The sequence below is a fragment of the Liolophura sinensis genome, chromosome 6 (assembly GCF_032854445.1).
Source record: "Liolophura sinensis isolate JHLJ2023 chromosome 6, CUHK_Ljap_v2, whole genome shotgun sequence".
NCBI lineage: Eukaryota > Metazoa > Mollusca > Polyplacophora > Chitonida > Chitonidae > Liolophura > Liolophura sinensis.
The window spans coordinates 25,143,650-25,165,715 of NC_088300.1; the positions used below are offsets into that span (position 1 = coordinate 25,143,650).

The following is a 22,066-nucleotide window of genomic DNA, read 5'->3' on the forward strand; positions in this document are numbered from 1 at the left end:
AGAATATATGGTACAAATCTGAGGACTTGTTGCGCTTTTCATCGCTTCTTTAATGAAGTCATATAACGAAGCCCCACGCATAAAAAACCACCCGGTTATTCGAGGATCTATCAGTGGGGACTTAACGTCTGTAATCCAGTTGTTCATAAGACATTCACAGGAAGACACACGTTCATGCTGACTTTTAAATTATGAAGTGATAGTCTTGAGACTAGCTGGCTTCGGGTCAATTGATTGTTGAAAATTCAACAAGCAGTACAATGCAGCGACAGCCCGTCAGCGATCGACTCACAAAAGCTCTGCGTAGTAGGCTGTTACATACGTGTGCAGATAACCAAATTGTTCAGTGTTGTAGCAGAACTTTAAATGCCCAATAGTCCCATCTCAATACTCCATTATTTACGCCTATGTAGAACTTAAAGTCTGCTCCACACATGGCTGTATATGTCGGCTCTCCGCTCGCCCAACACTGTACCCGGTTTAGATTCATAATAACGCCTAGAGCGTGTGGCAGTTCAGGACCAGCCCTATATGTTCCCGGAGAGGATCGTTTCTAAGCTGGAATTCCCCTTCTTGCCATTGTTGCTCCCTGACCGTTCACACGGAATAGCTCAGCCCAGTTTTATAACCCGCCTGATAACACCGATCGGCAGCGTCTTCAGGCCCGGTACGTTTTAACCTTCCAAGGTCTTTTCGAGGAAACTTCTCCCCCTAGCATTCAGGCATTCAGGAGCCTGTATACCTACTGGGCCTTCCAGCTGATCTCTGACGTCGACGTATTTAAGTGATACATTGTCGACGCTTAAGGTCATCTTAGTTAACGTGAGTTGATTTGTATTCTCTGTAAATAACCTCATTATGATGATACTTTATGATAAATGATACTCATCTTCAGCTTTAACCGACTGGTAGCTTCGACAGCTTTTTTGCATGAAGGCAACTTCGCCATATTGGACTTCTTACAGTCTACGCATTAAAAGAGAAGGCGAGCAAACCGGTGACTTTGGAGGCATATAGCTTGCAATGATAGTTTGTCAATTTGTCGCATTATTCTAAAGGTCACACTTCCTACAAATTAGTTTCTTTTGTCGGTTTTAAAAGGTCAATCAGCGCAATCAGAAATGCGCTGCATATAGTACTCTATATATGTGTGTGAGTGAACTGGATTTAACAGCAGGGACGATCACTTAGTCCCTTCGGTTTATACACACACATGTCGATACGGCCTAGAATCCGCAGAATTTGTTTATTCAGTGGTTCATATTTCAGACTTAAGTTCAGATGTGAAGTCTTAAAAAAAGCTAGAAAAAATATTCCAGGAAAGACTGTACATGTGTTTCCCATGGAGTGTTTCTGGGCAATACTCTAGGTACAAACCTAATCTAAGAGTGCGAGGGACTGTTACAATAGGCATCACCTATCTACGTGCACGTGAACGAACATGTCTTCCCTTGTATTATTAGTATACCTCCAATGAATTAATACATTTGGGCCTGCAGTGTTAGGGGAAAGTCAGACAGTGTAAATATCGATTCAAATTTCACACCTGTAATCTGATAAGTGATCTCCTGCATAAAGCATACCATTTCCCTGATACATTGCTAATCCTTCAATCACGCGATGGGTCTTTCTGCATATACAGGACTGTATAAACATCAACGACGAGTTCATTTCACAGCTATGATACATGAATCCGGAATGCGAAGCTTGTGTTGTACACATTCAGGCCATATTGATTATAGAGGTGGTCTAGATAGACATCTTTCTTAACGTCTGGATGGTGTTACTCAGTCTTCTTCGTTGTCAGTGATTATTTCATGTTGTGCCCACTCTTGACGGTACAGCCAGTCACAGACCGCTGACAATTTATCACGGTAGGATATTGGTCAACGGCATACGTAGGCCTCTAGCAGTAGTGCGCGAATGACCACTTGAGACAAGAATCTGACCGTAGAAGTACCCTGGCAATTTTAAGATTCGTTTTCATCCGACTCTGTACTAATCGAACTAGGTCATCTCGTATAAGAGACATCCGTAATACGACTTATAATGATCAACTGTCCAGATGGTAATGAACCCTACCAGAGACCAATAAGCCGTCGGGATATTTGCTTTATACTAATGGTCAGTTTCCATGGGAACCGTTATTACAGTGAACATCAATATAATTCAATCCAATCACAGTCAATAATTCAATCTCACGCCTACCAATGACTTTTTTCATGTGTTTGAGCTTTCGAAAATTGCAGCCTTCCAAACTGTCTTTTCTGCAGTCAAATCCTGGAGAATGGATGCAGGATATTAGCAATAATGTTCGCAGTAATTTTTTATATAAAGCAGCTTCGCGGTCATTAGCCGCAGTTCATTGCCACGAAGTGACTTTACTAGTCTAGGTAGCCAAGCTTAATTACATTTCCCAAAGTGACCATACAGGAAAGTCGTGTCCATCCTGACCACTTTAAAAATCCAATTATAATGCGTTATAGACGCCCGAGAGTAATGAGTATAAAATGGTTAACCATCAAACTGCATTGTCAAAGCTTCGCCGCTTTGGCTGCATTAAACGCAGTGTTGTACATGCGTGCATTTTCATACCGTACACATCTATGGCTGTATAACCGAAGATTATATAGATAACGGTTTGTCAGGCCGAATCGTCTTCATCTTGCCTTGATGCTCGTGCAGGGTTCTCTAGTATCACTACTCCCTAAAATGACGAGAGACAAGCACCTGCTTCAATCTGTTGTGTACGAGCTGTTCAAATAAGAAACGTTGGATCGATGCCAGTCAACACATGGTAGTACCCAGCAATCTGTGTAGGTCACCATCGAATCACCTTGAATTGACAAGGTTAGACGTCAGAGAATGCTGTATATAGGCTATGGCCGCAAGAAAACCACGTATTTGTTAAACGATGAAGAAAATCTTAGTTAAAGAATGACTGGGTTTAATAACGGTTTTTAATTTGTCGTATTAAGGGTCAGTTTTCCCAAAGGTACCCTCAACACATCGGATATTGTAATTCTTGAATTGGATTAAAGTATCAAATAACGGATGCCTTTTAAATATTCCATGCGGCTGTGAAAACCTAGAATGGTTTTCTTGCGTCTTTCCTCAATGTGACAGCACAGGCAGTAAAATCTTGCAGTCAAATCGCAAGTCAGCGTTAACGGTGAATATAAAAAAGGTATTTTTAACATCGTCCTTTTATTTGGCTCTGATATAGAAAGCTTTATATCCATTTTTCCATTACACTTCGCAAGTACTAGTGTGTGGTTATCGTATCTCTGAACCATGAATACAAAAAATGCTCTAAAAATTGCAATCTATTATTCAACAGCGAAAAATATAATAATAATTACCCTTAAATAAAATAGACACATTTTGCAACATCGCCAAAATTTGAAAGATCGTAGTGAAACCTTACGCTTGGGCTTCTTCACAAGAGCTAATATTTGCAACTCAATATTTATATGTGAAAAGCAACATTCATTACCAATAGTTTTACAAATGAACCAATGCAACAAAACAAAACAAAAAACAGTTTCCGGTGATGTTAAAATGCAGTAATATCATTTGCCATCAAGATAAATTCTTAGGATCAGAAAGATTGTATCGTTTACGATACACAAACGCCTCCTATTTATTTTCTGGTATAGTGGCCCTTTGTGTTTGGCCATTTCCTACATTTATACGCACAGGTATGTACTACCCAGGGCCAACCATCATCTCGCCTTCTTGGTTTAAGTCATGGTATCATTTCTGTATCGCCATGCAGTGAGTCGGCTTGCCTTCTTCTGCCAGCAAGGCATCCCTTGAGAGAATGAAAAACATTGATTTTATGTCAGCCAAGGAGAAAGTCAGAATTAATGTTCCCATAGCGGATCTTTGAAAGCTTTCCAATGCCCCAGTCTTACTGTTATGGTTCTTTCAGACAGGATAAATTGCAGAATCTCCAATGTTTTCAATTCGTTGTGGCACTATGTTGTGTTGCATGTATATGTATCATCCCAGTGGGGGGTACGGTTCTACGGAACCTCGTATTGACCACGTCTCCTATAAGCCGTGCATGCAGCTATCACAGGACTCACAGTCTCCAAATTAACCTACAAACCCTGGGCCCCTCCAAGTAACCATGCTAACATTCACTTGAGCGTAGATGGGTCTAGCCCGCACCACGCAGGCAGGATTATACCGTAAAGGCCCATTACATGCGCGGAATTCAGGAGCCAGGATAAAGTATAATAAAATTTGGCTGTGCATAATTCTCTCTCCAGGCAACCTGTCCTAAAAGCATTCACTTCTACCCGTCTCAAGGGGCTTCTGTGAAATACAAAATTGATTTGGCAGACGACCGATAATTACCTTCAGCAACAACCATTCTCTCATTCCTAGGAACCGTTTCATTTCGATGGCGAATTTAAACCTTTCCTGGTGCTTCCCATTGTTTATCATGTTCCCTTAGAGGAAGTAGTTTCATGGAATTGTCTAAAGTAGAATTTCATTGGTTTGAGTAATACATGAACTCATGTATCTAATGAATTAATGGTATAATAGATTGTTAACTGTCGTTTGTTGGCTAGATTTCTGTCTCACGAAAAGTGTCTAGACATTTAAACTCAAAACCGCAGTTAGCGAAATGACCATGACAAGCAGGAGCGTCGATCCGGATTCTAAAGCTTGAGGTAATGATTTCCTTTAGGGAGGCTATCATTACATTGGGTTTTACCATGGATTTTGCCACGGGCGGAGCGACATAAAGGCATCCTGATTCACAAAAAACTAACCCATTTGCGTGGAACTCACAGACACCTACGTGTATCTTGGCTGCCAATGGCAACTCCATGCACCTCACAATCAGACAGTTCTTTGTTATGTGGCCTTGCAGTACGTGTGTAGTCATCATTTTACAAATGAAACGACTTATAAACCTCAATTTCCCGACGGAGGAATCAGCAGAATGGACAATACTATAAATATGTCAGCATTGGGACTGACCTGCTACAAGGAGACACCTTCGCAATATGATAAGCCTACACTATAAACCCCATGCAAACAGATAGACAGACTGGCTATGAATTTCTACCACATGCAAAAGTATTCTCATTATTTTATGTCGTCCAAAGATGAAAACTGCTGATTGTGCCTTTGTCTTCCTGTTAAATTGGAGTTTACATCATTGGCATGATTATTTTGGTCATGCATTCTGCGGCAAGGTAACCATGTAGTAGGCAAGTCTCTGAGCGTAAATGTAGATATCTGTAGCACTAAGTGCCTAAATGTAACGCCATACAAACGACATCAGTCACAATGCTTTACAGTACCAAGAAATAATCTTGAGATTATTTGAATCTTGGTTTAGTGACGAACCCAGAAATATAAATACTGTCAATTTTAAAGTAACTGGCTGGTTTACACATAGGATTGAACTCTTTATCATCGCCGTGTTGCCCATATGTACTCAACGACGCAGGCCATATGATGATATTCTATTTTAACGTGTCTTAACATTATTGCAGTGAATAAGTAACTAATTTACAGCATAGATGTTTGAACGATCGTTTATCACTCATAACTAACGTGATATATGTCAGTATAAATCAAACTGGGACAGTTACGATTCGTTGTGAATGCGTCTCACTACTGGGATTCTAAGCTATAAAATGCACTTTCTACTATAACATTGCGTAATAAAGAAAAACGTATGTGTTTTTTATTGATTTATGGCGTTTGTGATCGTATTGTTTCAAAATTACGCGCGGCTGACTGCCGAGTTGTAGTTTTTCCATCAAATATTTGATTTTTTGTGTCCTTATCTGCGTGCACCGTCTGTAAAACGCTATGCAACATGGAAGCCGTTTTAGAATAATATTTCACTTAGCGGCCAATATGTATGTTTTGTCCAGACGATTCTCATTGTTATATATATATATATATATATATATATATATATATATATATATATATATATATATATATATATATATATATATATATATATATATATACATATATATATATATATATATATAAATGCATGCCCTTGTGAATAACTCATGATACATATCCAGTCAGACACTTTGATGGAAGCAACACTACTTAGTCCGGTAAATCTTCGTTTTAACGACTACAGATGTTTCATGTCATAAAGTCTTTACAGACAGCTATGGTGCACTGTTGACTGTACTGAAAACATGACACCCCACTTGTCCACACTCACAAAGCTTTAATTTTCAGTAAGCTGACATCTGATATATGGAAACCAGGCATAAAGCCACAGCGCTTCTAGTGTGGGACAATTTGCACGGTCCAGTAATCGTCAATGATGGCCATGTCTGGAAGTTTCAGGTGTGAATGTAGTTTACAAGGTCGTACATTTATGGGTTGATAGTGAAGGGAACTGGGACACAGATTCAAATGAAATGTTTAAATACAAAGCAGACTTGCGGTGTCCTGCGGGATTTAACTATATACATACTTAGGTCTTTTGTGGCTATACCTACAGCTGAACTGACACTTTTCATGACACATTGACAAGGTCCGGTTTGTGGCAAGGAAGTTGTGTTGAAAAGCTCTCCTCAGACTGGGTACCGGCAGGTTACATACGGTAACGCTTTGACATCGGTTGTTTGTCCATGTGGTAATTGGAAATTGATAGGTAAGCACACGTGAAACAAGAGCCCAAATTAAATGACCTTGTTCCTGACATTTTCCCGACTGGTATGTATAGTTCCTCTTAGGCATAGACTAACTGGTCTGCCCACAGTGTGTGTCAGTGGGCTGTGAGTATATATTATAAAATTGAGAGTAAATTTGTCTCTACTTTCGTGTGAACTCCCCAGGAACTACTAGGCCTACAATTACCGATTCAATGACAATTTAGTACTTATGTTCCTAAATTAAAGCACAAGGTAATTTGACCTATAGACTCGTTAAATCTGTATCATGTCATGGGAAATATGAACTACCTTCTATCTGTTAACTTGACTGTTCCGGCAACATGAAATAAAACCTTGTCTAGTTTCACTGTGTATATATAACAATCATAAGTTTGAAACGGCACTAGTCTGACTTTGTGAATAGCTTGCACGTTCATGTGAGAAAAGATAGCAACTATGGTATATTATGTGACAGCTATTAACTACGTGTATAGTGGTTAAATTCTACACTAATTACTGGATGGTGTTAAGCAGCTATCAAATAAACATACGGTTTGCTGTTAAATGCCAGATCCTTAGTCCAGCTTTTCAAGTAAAAGGCTTCACATACTAAAATATTCCCTGTATCTCGTTTTCTTTTGTCATTAAATATTATATACAAAACAACGAAATGGAACTGTGGGAACGATATGACGGCACTAGTATTATGAACAGTATGTCACTACTATAAATGCAAATGCAACAGAGGAAAAAACTGAAATGGTAAAGAGGAACTATAGTACAAGGGATAATATGTTTACACTGTGGACAAATAGAAGATCGTGATTTATTTATTTGATTGGTGTTGTAGGCCGTACTCAAGAATATTTCACTTATACGACGGCGGCCAGCATTATGGTGGGTGGAAACCGGGCACAGCCCGGGGGAAACCCACTACCAGAGAAGATCGTGAAGGCAGTTCCGTAGAGAGTACAACATATATTACAAAAGGCACATGGTAGGGATTTGCATTATCTTACCCTTTTTCTTAGCTATTTAGTCATTAGCGTGAAAAATAATGTTTGGTCTTTGAAAGTGCATTACCATCCTTGACCAATAATGCACCGAAAAATCAGGACGATTTCACAGTCCATTAACTAAATAATGAAGTCGATGCAAGCTGATATATATCGGAGGGAGGTCTACCTTTACCATTTATGAATGTTTCCTGATATGTTTTCTATCAGCACGTTTCTCTGTGTTTTGTCTTTATTGTCCTAGGTTTAACACACTAAAATGGCTTTTTGCTAATTCAGATTAGTGTGGTTACCATTCTGTATGACACCGAGTGTTAGTACGGCGGTATCCATGTGTGGAACGTCAACAGTCTCTCCTTATATTCAATTACCTACAAGATAAAAGTATGCTCTACCTAGCTACGTGTAGATGACATATTGCCTCAGACCCCTGTTAATTATCCACAATCGTGAATTTTAAACTTTCACGATTAAAACTCATAACTGCCCAAAGCCGAGACAATTTCCATCATTTTGATACCAAGCATGCTCCTCTACATTAAAAACGGCAGGGTGGCAGAGAAAAAAGACTTTACACCCCAAAATACACAGCATTTCATTCCAAGGAACGAAAGTGCTAATGGGATCCTGATTCCACATTAAATCCTCTCACAGCGAGGTAAGATTCCAATTTCGCATCTGGATCATTCTGGAAAACCCGCCTTAGTTTATTGAGCCAGGAACGATTGATTTACTTTGCCCTTTGGAGTGTCTTCCTACTTACGTATTAATCCGGCTGCTGTCTGGTTTAAATACAGAACTATTAAGTACAATGTTTAATGTTCCGCGAGTAAACGATACTATCCCGACAGGATACACAGTGGAAAGATGTCCGAGGGATCCGAACAACTGCCGTGCTTGGCGGACATCCAGCAGGCGCACGAGCGTATCCGGCCGTATATCCACAGAACTCCAGTGTTTACGTCCACCACGGCGGACGCTCGCTGTGAGCGGAAGGCCTTCTTTAAGTGCGAGAATCTTCAGAAGACTGGTTCCTTCAAGGCCCGCGGAGCGCTGAACGCGGTACGTCGAAATTGCAGTCAATAATTCACATTCACCTTTGTAGAAAATACCTGTTAAGTTAATGAGAATGTGTATATCCGTGATATGATCTAGTAATTTGCTTTTAAATTTGATGTTGTACTTATCTTTTTGTTTATTGATAAATGCTAAAACACCGGACAACCCTTCCATCAGCAAGTATTTCGAAACCACTCGGCTCTGGCTTGTAGCAATAAATGCTCCCTTAAAAAAACATAGGCCACGTCGTACGGTGAAATAATCTTGAGTATACACCACCAAAGACTAATCGAATAAATGAATGAATAAATAAACAAATAAATAAATGTAATAGTGTAAGCTCTCGAATTGATGCGCGCTTTAGGGTATTGTGGATTATTTGCTCTTTCTACCAGCAAGACATTGGCCAACTTCTTTTTGATATGAACAGGTTATGGTGATATTTATTTTTTTTGTCATTTTTCACAGGTGTTACGTCTCAAGGAGAAGTCTGGTGACAAATCAAAAGTGGTAAGAAGATGTCCTAACAAAAAATCTATATACAAGCCGACCGATTCGGCGGCCTGTTGGTTATAGCGTCCGCCTCGACGTCGGAAGACCCTGGGATCAAATCCGGTTCGGGTCATATCGAAGTCTTTAAAAATGATAGTTGCTATTGCCTCACCAGGAGCTCAGAACTGAGAGACTGGAGCAAGGAAACATGGCTGATTGTCACGGTGTCGGTATAATGTGACTGGGTGGGGTGACATGTCTGCTGTCTTCGTCATGATACTTCAGAGGCAGCACTTCAGAGCCACAAGAAGACACATTACATGTATACACACCTAATTACTCCTCGTCGTCATATAACAGAAAAATTACATACATACATGTATGTGTGCTAATCGAATCCAATCTGGAAGCTCTTATTATTTTTGAAGACGTCAATATTGAAACGAAAGAAGAAAAACTGGACTCAGTGGTCTGAGTTTTCCGCTGACAAAAGTATTTGTCTGTTTTTGGCGACATTTACCACGCAAGGCTATGGATACGTTTATAAACAGTTTGAGTATAAATGTTCACCCAACAAGTCTGTCGTAATTTGAATACTGAAATGGATAACACACTTGAGAAAGCGCATGATCTAGACACGTCACCAAATCCACAAATATAGTCATTCGACTAACAATATACTGAATGCTAGGATTTCCCTCACAGAAAGAAAATTATGGTGATACTTCACATTATGGCCCAGCAGAAGTGCAACAGCAAATTTGATTCTTCTGAGGTGTGCTGACATTTTATCAACACCTTGTTTCATATTATAAGAGCCTCCGTAACCGAGGGGGTTGGCACGCCAGTCCGGTGCAATGACCCAGGAGTCTCCCACCAATGCAGTCACTGTGAGTTTAAATTCGTGGGAAGGTCTGGCAACAACCTACGGGTTGTCGTGGGTTCCCCCGGGCTGTGCCCGGTTTCTTCCCATCATAATGCTGGCCGCCGTCGTATAATTGAAATATTCTTGAGCACGGCGTAAAACACCAATAAAATAAATAAGTAAATAAATAAATAAATAAGTAAATAAATAAATAAATAAATCTTTCATATCATTCAAAGGATTCAAATAAATAAAATATTGCAGAATACAATTTGAATATCATGTGTAATATAAGGTTGAATAGGATATATCACTCAACGTTTCACGTGGGTATGCTTTTAGCTCTCATTCCAGTAATATGTATGAAATTTAAATCTCTGTGTATCCGATTGAATGTTGACGTTTTAGATCACCCACAGCAGCGGTAACCACGCACAAGCTCTTGCCTGGGCGGCTAACATGGCGGGTATCCCGTGTACCGTCGTAGTCCCTAACAACACTCCTATCACCAAGATAAACGCCATGAAGTCTTACGGAGCAAACGTGGTACTGTGTGAGCCGACAGTTGAAGGAAGGTATGTGAATATCGGATACAAAGATGCTCCCTAACTCCGCTCTCTGTGAAGCAGTCAGAGAAAGCTCTATGAGCCAAAGATATTCCAAAACAACTCTTGGTTATGCAAAACAAGTTTGGGTTTGGTAGTGGGCCTAATCACTTTAACTTGTCAGCTTAGCGATAGCATTCAGACCTAAGAGGATGATTCTAGCTCCAGACCCAAAGGCCTGTCGAGCGAAATCGATATAAGTTAAGCATTTAACCTTCGCATGTCTCCGAAAAAAAAAACAGTGGTTAAATAGGATCACGAAGCCTTGTTAACTAAGTTAGCCTTCAGTGTTTTACTCAAATCAAATTGCATCGACCATTGCTCTAAACAGAGCAGCTTATTTTTTTGTGTTTTCAAGAAGTCCTTCGGTTGCATTCTGAAAATAGATATTTTGCTTTATGCTCAGCTGGGCACCACGAGTTCAGTCTCGACCTAACCTCTTTCCAGACGATAATGAAACCGTGCATGTATTAAACATGTTAATTATACTCAAATCAAATTGCACCGACGTTTAGTTAGACTACAGTCTCCTTAAACTTGTCGCTCATATTCAGCTTTTAGTCGTATTTCAGTATTGTGAATTAAAAAAAGTATTTTAATTGTATTTTCTTTGCAATAATATGGACGCCCAACATATCAATGTGTAGAGCTTGTGTTACGTGTCACGAAGAAAAGGCAATTTTGACAGTTAATACCACTGATTTTACAGAGAGCTGCTTTTAGCTGACAAGTTAACATAAACATACTATTGTAACCTTTATTTCGCAAAAACCTTCGGACATATTTTTGGAATCTAATTTTTAGCGTTGCATTGAGTTGTTCCTCTTAATATTCCAGCTCTCAACTTTGAAAGAGGTAAAAATGGATCTAATATCATCCCTCATTGTACTTCTTTTAAAATAGCCATGTAACATCGTCCTTGCACTTGTGGACTGCATAACCTGGGGACGACACTCAAATTCATAATGGACATAATCTAATATTAATGGGCAAGGCAATGTTTCGCGGGCAAATCAGTCAGAGGTGAAAACGTACAGATGTTAAACATTTCTCTCTCTGACCCACCAAAAGGACCCCCCCCCCCCCACTCCCCTCACTTCCAGCCTCTTTTACTTGCTAACGCGGAACAGTTGTGTAAGATAAGTAACGAGTCGGCCTGGATTTTCGATCACTGCACCACAAATAGAAAGATATCCCTTTTCACACGTCTCCGGGTCCATCGGCTACAAGCTGCAGGCAGTGAGAGGCGTGTGCTAAAAATAGCTCTCCTAGAATATACACTGAAATATTTACCGTTAGCTCGAACTCTCCATTATCGGACCTCAGTACAACGGATGTCCTCAAACATCTGTTGGCCAGATCTCATTCGATTTCAAATAAACATCTCTATTCGAATCTGCCTATTTCCATCGAAGCAACACTTTCTTCATGGCTGACAACTTGGTTGCTAGGATGTGGTTGCGGTTCAGGTCCCAGCACCTTTATCAGATGGAATGGGTACGATAATACACCCAAATGTTGTTGCCCACGTGAAAAGTGCGTTTTTTTTCTGTAATCCAAAATGTCATATATTGTACTATTTTCCAGCTGGCACTTCAGCGTTCTTGGAGCTTAAATCAGCCGGTGATGCATTTACACAACGATGTCTTTCTTACGGTTGTAGTAATATGTAGGAGATATTTACTGGAAACAAATTACCACTCAGATCAAAATGGTTCTCCTTCCCATCATAACGACCCAAACTTGAGAATCTTCGTTTTGTATTTTTTACCATTATATATTTGATCGGACGCAAATGAGTACTAATTATCATCAGTAACAGAACAATGGGCTGTTGATGAATCATCTGTCATGGACGTCGTATGAAACCCTGGACATTCTGGTGTATTTATTGATTGATTTATTCATTTGGTGATTTACACCATATTACGTAATATATAACAGTTCACTTATGCCATAACACTCAGATATATAAAGCAAGCTGGTCAGATAAAAAAAAACTCCCTCCTAGCGAGGTAGCCTACACGACAAACATCCTGACGTAAAGCTGCTGCCGGGAGGGAGGTTGGGGGTAGCTGGATACGGACACACGGCCTTTTCTGTTTAGCGGTAGTCTTCTCTTAGGAGAACCCTTTAGCCCAGCGAGGAACTGTGTCACTAGTCATTGCCACAACTGAAGGATGAGACAGCATTTAATAATCAGCAAATTATCAACAGTTCTTCCCGTTCCCGTTATCCTACAATCTGTACTCTTAACACTGTTAAGAATCTACCCTCAGGCATATTTCGTCGACAAAAATAACAGTAGAAGGTGTGCGGATACCCTTGCTTGACATTATAGTGAATACCAAATACTAAACGTATTTCCGTGTGTCTCAAGGTTTGTATTATTTTGTCTTTTTTCTATTTTAGAAAGGGCACATGTGACAGGTTGGCTGCGGAACAAGGCGCAACTTACATTTCCTCCTGTGACCATTTCGACATTGTTTCTGGCCAGGTAGGTAGAAATCAGTTAAATACAAGATGTATTGGGATTCGTCACTTGGGTACTGATCTTTTCTCTGTATCTTTTCCATATATCAGATTGGTACTGGTAGATGTCATTTAGAAAGAAATTTATGTAATAATCAGGGAGCTAGCAGAGGTTTATTTGTCAGGTGGCGTCCGAAAGGTTTGACACATTGAACATACAGAACCATGTGTGAAAAAGCCAAAATGGTGATTCTTAAGTTCGGCAGCCGTGCACAGCCCCATGGAAAGTGGAAAGTACCCTAAAATCAGTTTTATCGGTCAAGATTGCGTACGAGGATGAAACTTATTTCACACATTCTCATGACAACCTCATCTCTAAAGGTCAATTCTTAAGTTCCCAGCCCAAGAATAAAGCGTCTTATGAACGGCCTAATTAACGCTAATTGTTACTGTTATCTGTCATGTCGCGTACGAGGAAATATTTTAACCAAGAGATAACTGAGATGTGGTAATTATAAAATGGTAATTCTCAAGTTCCAACTCCATGCAAAAATCCATTTAAGAACGGGTCAAAGGTCAATATTTGGCCTACATTACCTTAAAACCAGGGTATCGGTCACAAATGAGTACGAGGATGTATTTTTATATATTCCTCATGACAACCTGATCACTAAAAACCAATTCTTCAGTAAATAATTCTTAAGCTTATGTAATAAAACACAAATGAACGTCAATTAGGATTTTTCCTGTGTCCGGCTGGATACGAGTAAGGTACCTTGTAGATATATTGATTTTAAAATGCTAATAAAGTTCCACCATGCAAATATACACTTAAGAACGGATCAAAAGTTATGAACCGGCCAAGGCAGCAGGACTGCTGTTCTAAAGTTTGCAGCTATTGAACAAATTTATAAATTCATTAATTTATCTGACGAGTATTTAATAAACCAACTTCGTGCTCTTTGTGCTCGGGGGAGTGTCGGCCATCTTCAGGTGCCTGGCAAACTGTAGGACTTAAAGCCGCAGCCTAAACATAGCGACCTCGATTGGAACATGAGTCATTGCTTTAACATTTATTTATTATCTATTTATTTATTTATTTATTTGATTGTGTTTTACACCGAACTCAAGAATATTTCACATATACGACGGCGGTCAGCATTTTGGTGAGAGGAAAACATGCATAGCACGTAGGAAACCCACGACAACAGCAGGTTGCTGACAGAGCTTCCCACCTACGGCCGAAGACGAAGCTAGCATGAGAAGGACCTCTTCAATATAATGAAACCAAGCCACTGAAGAACCACCTATTTAACGCTTCTCTGACATCTGTTGGAAATGTCGGTTACGCAGCTGGACTTGTGCAACAATATGCACCAGGATATGGTCACTATAAAATGGTGATTCTTAATGTCTTCAATCCTTTGTTCTTATCGGTGTAAGAATGGATCAAACCTAGTGAAACGACTGAAATTATTTTCGGGAAAGAAATAATTCGAGTATTTCACAATAACCCAATCGTGTACATGCTTGAAATTCGCTTTTTGTAAAACAAAATCTGAAGAGAAAAATGAGAAGTCTGCCATTATTTGTGAATGTTAAATGCACTTAGAATTATTGTTGGACATCATTGTCTGTGTCTTTTCTGGAGAACGATAGTTTCACGTTAGCTAACCTTCTACATTTGTCAAACACAAATGACATTCCAAACTCCATCGGGAAGAACAAACTGCACAATGATATATCACTCTGAAAAATATATTAAACAACAATAATAAACAATATGACTAGTTCGATCTGACAAGATTATCACTTAGAAGATTCACTTTACTTAATGTTAGAATATTTATTATCAAGCAGAAGATTGATAAAGGAGATTCATCTGATGACGAGGCTTGTAGTGTTTCCTCGTCAATCGAATCACCCTGTATTCCTCTGGAACCGCTTTGTCCGGGAGCTGCGGTCCTTCAAACCAAATAGGTGTGTATACACTCTCGCAAAGATCCCACCCATCATTCTCTGATGGATGCTGGGAAATTGTGACGTCACTGGCACGCGTCCACATTTGCACAATGAAAGCAGCTCTCATGATGTGAGGCTTGACTTTCGGTTCGCATGGAGGTATTAAGCTTGCATCAATGCCTTTCATGTTTTCCAACGGGTTTTTACCTTTAGTCTTCGGTCGGTACGTCCTTTCACAGCCTTTAAACCTGCAAGAGGTCCCAGATTTCTTTCCGCCGTAAATAGCTGAAGTGTATCTGAGAAGCCCCTCTTAACACTTTTCGTTTGTTGTCCAAATGTCTCTGAGTGCCATCTGAGCGGCCCGTCCTTTTCCGACAATGCAAATGGCCTTTTCTTGCCTTTCTGAGCAAAAGCTGCTGTGTAATCACATCCTGTGAGAGCGTGGAACGCTGGAAGGGCTGCGCATATATTTTCCCCCAAAGAAAATGGCAACAGACGATAAGCTGATGAACCGTCTGTCCTTCTTTGATGCTGTACCTACATCCATCCACATAATACTCGTGAACTTGCTGCAATGGTTTAGGTAATATCACAAGTATGTCAGTGTTGGACGTGCGAACAACTGCATCGCTACCCGGAAGGTCTGTGTACAACTCGTGCAGGCCGACTTTTGTGTCAGCCTCTTCATGGTAGTTGTTGGGCTAATAGCTAATTCTTTTGTTTACTTGTTCTTCTTTGGTGTGAAAGTGCCAGCGTTTTCGTTCTGGTACATCAAGGTAAACATGACAGTTTCCAAGGACGTATGAAGGGTCTGCCCAATCTTTTGCCAGGAAAGAGGGTAACTCTTTTTGGAGCGTCGTGGACTTCAGTGCAGAGCTGATGTCTTTAGATTTCCTCTGAGCTGGACCGGTTATAACGTAGGATCTACTGTCATCAGACACTGTTCCTCTTTTAAGTCGTTATGCGTCTTTCAGAGGTGGTTTCGGAGAGTAATCAAAAACAGTGCTTCGCGCAAGGCCACCGTACGTTGGAGGAAGATTTAGTGGCAGCGAGTGAAGTAGGTACTGCCCATCTATGATGTAGGCAATGGTCTTCTTTTGGCAATTTCTCTGCCTCTATTTTTTTTCCATTATCAATAATTTGCTCTTGTCTGTCTTTGTCATCGTTCCATCAGAGGAGCACATGAAAAGAGGAACTGGGGTAAGCGGGAACTTAAATATATACTGTAAATAAATTTCTGGTTCTGTAGCTATGATAACCCAGCGTCCCATCAAATCAAGGGTACATTTCAACACAGCTACCATTTGTCTGTTGTCCTTTTGTTGCTGGCTCATTCTGTGGAGAATGTTTGAGTTGAGTTATCGGAATTCTGGCCTCACACCTAGCTGCATCGGTCTCACATGCGTGAATGAATTCCATGTATTGTGCCTTTGCATTTTCTGGGATATTCAGTAGAGATTTCTGCACTTCCTCAATGGCGGTTGTTCCGGTATGTATGTTGAAGAATGTGGGAACCGTTTCCTTCATGCTACCGAACCGATTGAAACTGCCCGTAATTTGGCCGCTAACGTTTCTCTTTGGAATCCATTTGTATTCGTAGACTGAATCTTCTTTGACTGAAAGTCCAGCCATTTCCTGTTAGTGACGGGTAAAGGACGCTCTTGTGGACTTTGTAAGCATCCACCACAGACGCGCATCGTAATTGTTAGTTGCAGACGTTAATCCCAGCACCATCAGCGTTGATCATTTGATCGAGTGTCAAATCTACAGGACATCTGCTGAAGGGATGATTTGTTCCGCGAACAGCAAAGGTGCTTTGCTCTGGTATCTGACTCAATCCAGTGTTGGTGTTTTCCACATTCACCAAGTCCAGCTGAGACTTTGTGAGCCAGCGACTGTAGTTGATATGGTTCGTGGCCAAGCGTTAATAAGACCGTTCATACGTGGCTTAGTGCATGGACTGGGGACTTAAGAATTGGCTTTTAGTGATGAGGTTGTCATGAGGAATGTGTAAAATAAGTTTCATTCTCGTACGCAATCTTGACCGATAAAACTGATTTTGGGGTACTTTCCACTTTCCATGGGGCTGTACTCGGCTGCCGAACTTAAGAATCACCATTTTGGCTTTTTCACACATGGTCCTCTATGTTCAATGTGTCAAACCTTTCGGACGCCACCTGACCGATAAATCTCTGCTAGCTTCCGGACTATAACGGTATTGTAACGGTTGTTACAGTTAACACTTTCTGGATAGAGCACAGATTATAGTGCTGACAACTGACCACTCCATATTTCGAACCGTCGACAGAGTCAAGCTTCACATCGCCAGCATTCACCGTAGCCTACCGATCAGCTACCCCATATTTTTAATTGATCACCCATTCTAGATGATTGAAATGTATTGTTGGCGATTTGGTGCCTGACCCTGGTTTGAACCCTGGAGTGGTCTCAGTCAGCTATCAACACCAGAGCCAATGCTATATCCAGACAGTGTAATTCCCAGTAAAGGTAACACTGTTACTCCACTGCACCTATACAAATGATATCTACCAATCTGATATATTCAGTTGAGAGGCGTGTTATTTCTCATCATTAGAAGAATAATGCCTGTTCGCCGTAGTCTTCCGGTCAGTAACTGACCTGTTGATCTGTTGATCGAGTGGTCAAGACGGTTGATATATAATATTTGCGATTTGATGCATGTCTCTGAGGTTGCTTGTTGGAAACCCGGAATTGTCTCAGTCAATTTTCTGCACCGGCGACTGTGTTTATCTAGAAAATGTAATCATGAATAACAATAATGCACTCAAAACATTTAGTTAAGTCTGAGTGATGTTAGAATGTATTCTTTTATTATAACTGGTCTTTTATGTTCAACATAATATCCTGTTATTCTAATAAAATCTTTATGTTGAATTAATAGAATAATTGATATATGCTATATTTAACAGAGCGATCTGTTGCAATAGCAGAATACATTCTAGCAAAACTCAGACAACAGACTTTTAAAATTAAAATTAAATGTTATAATATCAAGAACTCGAGAGTCGAGAACAACAAAAAGGGCGCGGAAAAATTCGCGCGGTTTGGCCTCACTTCTACCCGCTGGTTTTATGATAGGACGCGCGAGTCGAGAACTCGAGAATGCGAGATTAGTGAAAGCGCGAATTATTATTGCTAATCTCGAGCAGTTTGTCAAGCAGTACCGCTCAAGAATAACTACAAAAATCGCTCGATTTGTGGTACTCTCAATTCTCGTGTCGTATACCCGCGTCTTTTGTGACGGGACGCACGAGTCGAAAAACTCGAGAATGTGAGATTAGCGAAAACCACGCGGTTTTTTAAGCTGTTCTCGCTCGATTTTTGACAAACTGCGTGAGTAAGTCCTTGAAACGTTATACCTGAATTCGATGTCGTCATATATAACGATGTTAATAATCGGGTTAATAATTTCGTCATTCAACAAAAATCGAGTAAATGAATATTAATCGGCTGCATCGACGCATAGATTCAGGGGGTATTGGATGATAAAGTGCTTATAGCTCTTGTATCAACATTCCAGGGTACAATCGCTCTGGAGTTTCTGGAGGATGTTCCGGACCTGGATGCCGTGCTGGTACCCGTTAGTGGGGGTGGGATGGTTAGTGGAATAGCCACTGCTGGAAAAGCCATTAGACCACAGCTCAAAGGTAAATCTTATTTATTGAGAAATTGACAAAAATTGAATAAAAGTGATGTCCCACATCGGTATCCAGAATTGCATTCACGGCCATATTTTTCTTGAGGACAATTTAAGCTTGATAATAGACATCAAATGAAGCTAAAGCGGACAATTTTTTTTGTAGATTTTTAAACTGTAGAATATGTGTTATATTTGTTTTATCTTAAATGGTAGTGGAATTGACCCTGGTATCTACACATGTTTCAGTGTTTGCAGTTGAAGCCAAGGGAAAAGATTTGGAAAGGTCTCTAAAAGCTGGTGAGTACTATCAATTAGAAGGAAGGCTTGCCTTTTCAAAGGGTTTTGACGATCGTATAATTGCTTTACTTCAGAGTTACTTTGAGTATCTATTACACAATATCCATGTACTTAAGATGCGTTTCTGAATATTAACGGAATTATATATGAAATATCTACTTTATTTATTTTGTTTCTGTTTTGCGCCGTTCCCAAGAATATTTCACGTACACGTTTTCGGCAGCCTGCGTTGTGGTGAGAGGAGACCGACGACCACACGGAAATATTCATATGTGCATTTTCATATTGTCTCCCTGTCATCCTGGGATGATAGTGAAACTGAAACAATGTGGCACTGGAATCTCCCATCACGTGGTTTACATGGATATGTTGTAGGCGAGCGACTATGGCCAAACCCCCCACAGATGGTGGACACGATAGCCGAGGGAATCCGCTTGCAGCAACTCGGACACCTACCCTGGCTGATTGCCCTCAAACTGGTGGAGAAAGACGTCTTTACTGTTGTAAGTATGGGACAGTTACATCGGCTTATAGTGATTCAGACACAGTAAAAATCACCATCAAAACTGGGCAAATCCAACATCACTGTCATGCAAAAATCCAGTGTTCATAACTCATCTCTTTGATATTTATGCATGTACAACATAAGTGTCTAAAAGCTCTTAAAGCACAAAAAGTATCCCCAACCAATATCAGACTGGAACCATTTTTTTCGAGAGAGGAATCAGGTCTCTGGTAAGACATAATTAGTAATACCTAATGTCTTGGTGAAAACATTAAAGAAAAGGGCATGTTAAGTTATAAAAGAGATATTATGAGCATATTTATATAGGCTAAGATTTGAAACAACAGTATGGCTAATATATATACTAAATGAATGGATATAACATCAGTTGCCTCGATGAATTAAGTACACACTGTCTTTTTCAAACACTTTCATGCATGCAAATTGATTGAGCTTTATTACTTACCTTTTTACAGGACAACGAAGCAATTATTGAGGGCATGAAATTTTCTTTCGAACGGATGAAGGTTAGTATATGCATGAAGGGTATATATATATGGAGCTGCCTCACATGTTAGGTCAAAAACGGAATGTAGAAAAAAACACAGAGACGTTTTCGTCAAACGTGCACATATATGAAAACACAAACGGAAGATGCCAGTAAATTATAGGCTTATATCTAATATCTGTAATGTTATTAAATGACTAACCCTATATACGGCGGTCATATGACCTAGTCCTTCCTTTGCTGTTGGTGAGTCCTATATGAAGATGTACTACCTTGTTTCTTTGTTGTTAATGACTTCTGTTAGAGAATGTGATATTTTGTTCCTTTGTTGTTGATGACTTCTATATGAGAATGTGCTACTTTGTTCCTTCGTTGTTAATGACTTCTATATGAGAATGTGATATTGTGTTCCTTGGTTGTTGATGACTCCTATATGAGAATGTGCTGCTTTTCGTTTCTTTGGTGACTCCTGTAGGAGAACGTGCTGTTTCGTTCTCGGTGATTCCTATACTAGAATGTGCTATTTCGTTTCTTTGCAGTTGGTTATAGAGGGTGCTTCAGGAGCTGGGGTCGCAGCGCTATTCTCCGACCGTTTGAAGAAAATGAGCCCTGACCTCCTGAAGGTCGGGGTTATTTTATGTGGTGGTAACCTTGACCTTGACCATCTTCCGTGGGTGACATCAAATCAGTGAAGTTAACTTTTGCAAGCAAATCCATATGCCTTGTAGCAAACAAGTTTGGTACAAATCATGCAAGTATGATCCAGCTGGCTGAAATGAAGTGCCACATTTTGTCCATATACAATACTAAAAATATAAGCACATCATAATTACGTAACCAAAGGCTTCAAAAAACCAAAAATGTTACAAAACACCAAAAATATACAACATCACGCAAGATATTTAAAGATTGTTGATTTATTGTACACATGTATGGATACGTATATATATATATTCTCAGGTAACCCCTGGGATGGTACATGCTGCCATGGCGATAAAAGTCAGCCGAAGAGTACGTCCCCACATGAATTAGTTGTGATTTGAGTTTACTTGTTGTCGTATAGAAACATGTTGTAATACTGTTACATTTAAGTATATATATTTTCACTCATGTATACATTATATAGAGGTATGTGAAAAAGTTTGATTCAGCTCAACATCGATTCGAGGGGGAAAAACACGTTAGTTCTGACCAATGTTTTCTGGGACAGTCACGTGAGGTAATGCATCGACAGATTCATGACGTCATAATTTGTTGTTCCGCTCATTTCATCTAAATCATGTTTTATTTTTTTGTATTTTTGTATAGGCACACGTTTATAAATAACTTTTGCGGTCTTTCTGTGAAAGCCAGTGGATTTTTTCACACTATAACAATATTTGCTCTATTCTCTGATGTCTCTGACGACGTTTTCTGTCCAAAATACTAATACAGACTCTAAGACAGATTTTGCCCCAGCGAGCTTCATACAATAAAACATGACCTTAAAGATATTGCTTTACATGCTATACATGAATGAGATCACAAGGAAAGTACACTGAAGGCAAATACACTGACAACTGTCAACCATGAATTACTCCATTCTTTTTAACGCCAACTAAACCACACGCGTGCTCTTTAATGGACTGGCACGTACCAGTTTGACCATCTCCCGGTAACCGCACTGAAGCCCATTTAACCATACGAATTGGTTAATAAATATAATCAATTTTGCTGTCAGTTTCATACTTGCCTGTATAGGTCCAAAAATCGATATATACTTTCCTTTATGCATACGCATCTATGTACATATATTTATATTTGACATTTAAATACAACCCTACGGATCAATGTTTTAATGCAGAGAATTAAAATAACGCGCTTTGGTCAGGGAATTTCTAGATTTCCCCCACTCTCTCTGATTGTAGGGCCTCGGTAATAGTATAAGCGGTGGACGACGTTCGT

General features: G+C 39.8%; 1 protein-coding gene across 1 annotated transcript; it reads left to right on the forward strand.

Annotated features, from left to right (window-relative positions):
• The first annotated feature begins 677 nt into the window (after nucleotides 1-677).
• LOC135468512 (uncharacterized) lies at nucleotides 678-21,716 on the forward strand. The gene is made up of 10 exons (XM_064746800.1): nucleotides 678-822; nucleotides 8,527-8,737; nucleotides 9,203-9,244; nucleotides 10,500-10,666; nucleotides 13,109-13,193; nucleotides 18,693-18,819; nucleotides 19,059-19,109; nucleotides 19,485-19,612; nucleotides 20,091-20,141; nucleotides 20,662-21,716. The coding sequence occupies exons 2-10, from the start codon at nucleotides 8,543-8,545 to the stop codon at nucleotides 20,812-20,814; spliced, it is 999 nt and encodes a 332-aa protein (XP_064602870.1). The 5' UTR covers nucleotides 678-822; nucleotides 8,527-8,542; the 3' UTR covers nucleotides 20,815-21,716.
• The last annotated feature ends 350 nt before the right edge of the window (nucleotides 21,717-22,066 follow it).